Source organism: Peromyscus maniculatus, chromosome 12 (assembly GCF_049852395.1).
Source record: "Peromyscus maniculatus bairdii isolate BWxNUB_F1_BW_parent chromosome 12, HU_Pman_BW_mat_3.1, whole genome shotgun sequence".
In the NCBI taxonomy this organism is placed as follows: Eukaryota; Metazoa; Chordata; class Mammalia; order Rodentia; family Cricetidae; genus Peromyscus; species Peromyscus maniculatus.
Window position 1 is genome coordinate 80,194,393 of NC_134863.1, and position 6,000 is coordinate 80,200,392.

General features: G+C 44.9%; 1 protein-coding gene across 34 annotated transcripts in view; it reads right to left on the reverse strand.

Annotated features, from left to right (window-relative positions):
- Synj1 (synaptojanin 1) overlaps positions 1-6,000 on the reverse strand; it is a 79,627-nt gene that overhangs the window by 21,553 nt on the left and 52,074 nt on the right. For all 34 annotated transcript variants that reach the window (XM_076549176.1, XM_076549194.1, XM_076549193.1 and 31 more), the window contains 6 exons: positions 5,058-5,198; positions 4,768-4,960; positions 4,376-4,534; positions 1,656-1,812; positions 1,045-1,162; positions 733-948 (listed from right to left, as the gene is read on the reverse strand). In XM_076549176.1, the coding sequence (XP_076405291.1) occupies positions 733-948; positions 1,045-1,162; positions 1,656-1,812; positions 4,376-4,534; positions 4,768-4,960; positions 5,058-5,198 (984 nt within the window). The remainder of the gene's footprint in view (positions 1-732; positions 949-1,044; positions 1,163-1,655; positions 1,813-4,375; positions 4,535-4,767; positions 4,961-5,057; positions 5,199-6,000) is intronic.

A 6,000-nucleotide genomic window follows, 5' to 3' on the forward strand; every position in this document is an offset into this window, starting at 1 on the left:
AAAACCCTCTTAAAATGAGGCCCGTAGGTCAGCTTTAGAAAGTACACGGTGAAGTCAATACCGGGAACTGAGACTGGGATGGATGGATGGATGGATGGATGGATGGATGGATGGATGGATGGATGGATGGATGGGTGGGTGGGTGGGTGGGTGGGTGGATGGATGGATGGATGGATGGATGGATGGATGGATGGATGGATGGCTCCCACAACTCCTCACATTTCTGCTGGCTGCAAACTGAATATGCACCAGTTACAACGACCTGAACCTCGGAGAGTAACAAAAATTCCCTCCAGGTTATTTAGTTACTAAAGGTGGTTACTGACACACTTTCTATGTAGTCTGCTGGCCCTGACCTCCTAATCCTCCTGCCTCAGCTTCTTGACTCCTGGGGTACTGGTCCCTTTACTTTTCTCTCTCCTTGAAACATTAAAATTATCAACTACAGCTGCATTCTCATTCATTCTCACACAGAGCTTGCTCCCTTGTAGAGGAATCGTGACGAGGTTATTCCTGAACTCAAACATACCTTTGTCTTCATGTTCATGTAAAAGTTCATTATTCATTTTAAGTTTTCTATGTAGAGAACTTAATTTCAAAACCTAGGAGCGCTTTTCTAGAGCTCTTTATTTGGAAATGTCACACTCAGACACTAGTCAGTCACTAGGTTGGGGTTTCCAGTGTAGAAACTACTGCTTCTGACACACTGGCTCAGACGCCTGCCTCACTCACCTGATGAGTATGACTTCCCCAAAGTGTGCAAACTGCTGCAGCAGCTCATCAATCAAAGCATCATCAAAATAAGCGTTTCCTTGTGCAGAACTTTTGATTGACACCAGCACCGTGCCGTCTGGTGGGCCCTGGACTGCAATGACTTCTTTATAAATGTTCTGTCTCTCCTCAGCCTCCACTTCAAATATGTCTATGTCAATCAGGGCGACGACGGGCCTTAAGACGCAAAGGGAGATGCTGCATTAGACATGTTCCTGAAGGATTTATTTCACACAGACTTCAAGCATCATTAAAAACTGAGGCTGTTTAAACCTATGGTCAGAAGTCTTCAGCTCGGCTCTCCCATAGTGCAGCAAAGTGCCAGGGGTCCATGTGTAAAGGATTTTGCTTTCATCTTGGAAACTAGCATTCAGAAGATCCAAATCTTCAGCTGCAATCAGAATAAAAGACAATTCAAGAGCAGTCACGTGAGGAGGTCACATGACACGTGTAAGTGCCCACTTCCTTGTAGAGCCTTCAACAGTCGGAGGCTAAAATGTCAAAACTCTGGAAGCAGACAGTCCAGAGATCTTTAAACTAGAGATATATTTGTCACGTTATTTTCTTCTTTCCTTGGGAAGAACCGAAATGTTGCTAACTTCTAAGATTACTTGGAACCTGGGACCAAATACTGTTTCATAAAAGTTCAACAGCCAAGTGTCATTCAAAATCCTCAATTTCAGGACTACAATAAAAAATTTTACAAAATAAATGTCTCTTCACTCACTTTACATGAAATTATGTTACTGAAAAAATATGCATAAAATGTTTTTAAATGTTTGTTTTATGTTAGATAACCTTTGTATAAAAAAGCTCTTATGTTTATCACCCCCCCCTCACAAAATTCACATTAATTTACCTAAATAAAAAAGTCCACTCCTCACCTGATCTGTCAAAAGGCCACTTCCTCCTCCTCCAGAGGACTCGGTCTGTCCATGCCGGGGTGCGGCACTTCTCGCTGGTGTCATAGTCTTCAGAAAACAAGTCATATTTATAGGTTGGAGCAAACGTCACTTTTCCCTCTAAAAATCCTCTAAAAATCTAAAATAAACATACCCAAAGTTATTCCAAAACACATAACTGTTCATGTTTTTCCTTAAAAATTAAAGTGTCTTGATTTTGGAGACTGCATCATCGCATGATGAAAAACGATCATATTCACCCTCTATTTCTCCCTCAGCTCTCCCCATTCCTCTCCGTATCACATCTCTTCTTCCTCTGATAACTCATCAAGTCCAATTAGTGCTGTGCACATGTGCATGGATGTGGGGCCATCCACTAGAGCAGTGGGTCTCAGCCTTCCTAATGCGGTTCCCTTGAATCCAGTTCCTCAGGTGGTGCTGACCCCAACCACAGATTACTTCATTGCTACTTCCTAACTGTAATTTTGCTATTGTTTTAAATCATAACGTAAATATCTGTGTTTTCCAATGGTGTTAGGCAACCCCTGTGAAAAGGTTGTTTGACCCCTTTGGAGCCGTGACCCACAGGTTGAGAACCACTGCACTAGAGCATGGGAAACCTACCAGTGGCCACATCCTCAGAAAAATAATTGTCCCGCCTCCAGCGACTATCAGCTGTCAGTGGCTCCCTGATGAGGTGTGGGGTCCAGAGGTCATCCACCTATCTATGCTGCAGTTTCGGCTGGCTTGGTCTTATCTGAGTCTTGTTCGGTTTACTACAGTTGCTGAGTTCCTGACCACCACGGCCACGTGGGCACCGAGCTCCTTACCCTGCTGCCCTTGCACTCCTGAGACGTCCCTGGACCTTGGTGGTGGGGTTAATGTGGATGTATGATTCAGGGCTGAACACTCAGTGTCTTAGTCTCAGTGTTCTGGCAGTTATGACTGCTGATACTGTAAGAAGTAGCTTCTTTGATCAAGGCTGAGAGCAACATAAGTCTGTTGGTGCCTCAAACTGAGCTGGCCAAGGGATGTGTGTGTGTGTATGTGTGTGTGTACGTACATGTGTGCAGGTGTTCATGGAGGCCAGAACTGGGCTTTGGATCCAGGGTCATCTGACAGAGCAGCCAGTGTTCAGTGTTCTTAATCACTGAGTCATCTCTCTAGTCCTCCACTTTCATTCTTACGTGCTGGATCGTCTCCTACAAACTATCTATCCAGTGGACACTTCGAACAGAACTGAATAACAACACCCCCTACCCAAACCTAGCATGTGACCTTCTTCCTACCACTTAACCTTCCATTAATAAAACCTTAAAAGCATGAATAAAGGAAGTCACCCTGCTCTACGAGGCATTCAGAACTCTAAGAAGGACAGGAGTAGAGCCCTTGCCTCAAAAGCATGAGGACCTAGCTTCAATCCTCAGGCTGGCCCCATCTTTAAAAAAAAGTAGAAGATGATACGAGATGCTGGGCATCATCAAACCTGATGTCATACTTCCAAATAGTGGAGCTGATGTCTAAAAAGGTGATGTGGTCACCAAGGTATAAGAATTCAAGCTTGATGATCTCAGATACTACACCAGTGGCCTCCAACCACTTCTCTTAATCTGAGATTCCACATTATCATCCCCTCAAATATAAGCCTTCTGTTTCAAAGTACATTTTATAGACACATTAATGTATTTTTCTTCCTAAGAAGAATTATATAACTTTTTAAATCCTCTCTTCCCCTTCCTTTCTTATTTCTAATCTTTTAAGAAAAAAATCTATATGTTTAGTCACAGGTACATATAAACAGCTCCCAATAAATATAGAAATGGAATAAAAAAGTCTGTCAAAATTCATACCCTCCATTAAAGTTGTTGTTTTTTGTTTTTTTGAGGCAGGGTTTCTCTGTGTAGCCCTGGAACTCACTGTGTAGCACAGGCTGGCTTTGAACTCATGGAGATCCGCCTGCCCCTGCCTCCCGAGGGCTGGGATTAAAGGTGTGTGCCACCACTGCCTGGCTCATACCCTCCTTTTACAATTTTATTTATTGCATGCTTATACTTTTATGTGAAGTATGTTGAGTAAGGAGGGCATGGATGTGTCACAGGGCACATGTGGAGGTCAGAGGACAACTTTTGGGAGTTTGTTCTCGCCCTCCACTCAGTGAGGCAGAGTTCTCTTGGTTCTAGAGTGCAGCACGCCCCAGGCTGACTATTCCTGGCTCCAGCTCCTGGCAATTGGCTGATGCTCTTGGGTCTCCCTCCTGTCCACCTGTGATTCCAGGCGCATCCACTGCACCAGAGCTTTCAGCTGGGGCTTCTCGGGTACGTGCTGGGGATCAAACCTAGATCTTCAGGACTGCATGGACAGGATTTAAACCCCTACCCCTCTCCCTGGCCCCCAGATCCTCTTATTTTCTTTCTTTTCTATTTAGGAAGAAAAATCTTAAATTTCTTTGTCTTTGTGTGCATCTGCGTACGCGTCCTTGTCTGTATGTGCACCATGTCATGTGCAGGGCCTGCACAGGCCACAGGAGGACACTGGAGCCCCTGAAACTGGAGTTACAGGTGCTTGTGGGCTGCTCAATGTGTGGGTGCCGGGTACTGAACCTGGGTCTTCTACAAGAGCAGCAAGTGCACCTAACCGCTGATCCACCTCTCCAGCGCTCCAGAGCCCCTTTGTAACCTACCTTCCAGTGTGTACTTATTTACCTGCCCTGCGTTTTTCTGATTGATGAGTTGGTCCCCAGCTATAAGAGAATCCCAATTTTGTTGTCTTATGAGCTCTTTAACTTCTTCATTAGGAAGATCGATTCGATAGTTGAAATCACCACACCAAAATACATAGTCATGGGAAAACAGCATCCTTCCCTGGAAACATGAGATGGCATTTGAAGTTCAAAACAATGTGTTAATGTGTTCACATTATTTCTTTGCTTCAGATGTGCTTGCCACTATCAACACCGTTTCTTGAGCCAAGAGTAATAAGACAAAGTAGATGGGTACTGTTGATGTTTCTGAGAACCGCTTTAAATCTTCAAAGTTGGCTGACATAAAATGTAGGGTAAATTAAAATACTTAAAGAATAAACAGCAGAAGCTCACCATGGGAAAACTCAATTTCCGGGCTATTTCTCCAAAATCCTCATTCCTCTCCTTGACTTGTGACTGCCCGGCAGCAAAGTGGCTGCAGACAAAGCAAAGGCTGGTGGTGTGGAAGAGCATCCGGATGGCAACTGCGCCCTTGTTCCCAGTCGCTCCTCCCATGCCAGTCTTCACAGTATCAACCGCCACGTCCCTTGAAAACAGAATTGCAGATGGAGAGGTGCACTGCACACTCGCGGACTTGTCTGTCATTCAGTGAGGGGAGCCAGAGGACAGCGTCTGCCACTGACCTGATAAACGGAGCGTGCTGCGGTCTGATGAAAACGAACAGGCAGACCCCCACTAGCTGCTCGGAAGCCAGCAGGACATACTTGTTGTCTCTGGAGATGGTCTTCTGCAGCTCCACTGCCCAGAGCTTCTGGTTGGTTGTGCTACCGAAGCATTAGAGAGGGTCTTTAGGAAGATACCACACTATACAACTGGCTTCTTAAAAAGAAGAACATTTCATGCCATCTGTGTTTTGTTTCCATTAAGAAGATCAGCCTGCAGCTTAACTACAATAATACAGCCCTTCGAAATCTGCCGGACAACTCTTCTCTGAGGAGAGATGCTTCACCATGTGAAGGTGTCACTAGCAAGCCTGAAGACCCGAGTTCAATCCCCATGACCCTTGGGAAGGAGAAGTGACCCTGAAAAGTTACCCTCTGACCTCGGCATGAACACCACTGCACATATGTGCCACCCCCCCCCCCCCCGCCCCCCCCCCCCCCCCCCCCCGCAAACAAATAATGCTAAAATAAAAAACCCACCAAGAATAAAACGAAACAAAGGAGATGGGAAGGACTTAATAAATGACATAAGGTGAGTGACTCGGCCAAGTTTTACACTTCAGTCTCAAGTATTACTGGGCTCACGGAGAAACATAGACTTTTACATATCACCCCCTCCCCAGTCCCATTTCTCTAATTTTCATGAATTTACATTTATTTATTTAAAACTACGTGTGTGTGTGTGTGTGTGTGTGTGTGTGTGTGTGTGTGTGTGTGTGTGTGATATGTATGTGTAGGTGCTTGAGGAGGCCAGAGAAAGGATCAGAATCTCTGGAGACAGAGTTACGGGCTGTTGTGAGCCATCCTATGTGGTTGGTGGGAATTGAACTCTGGTCCTCTGGAAGAACAATAAGACATTTCAACTACTATCTTTCCAGTCCCCTAAACTAATTTTTTTTATTTA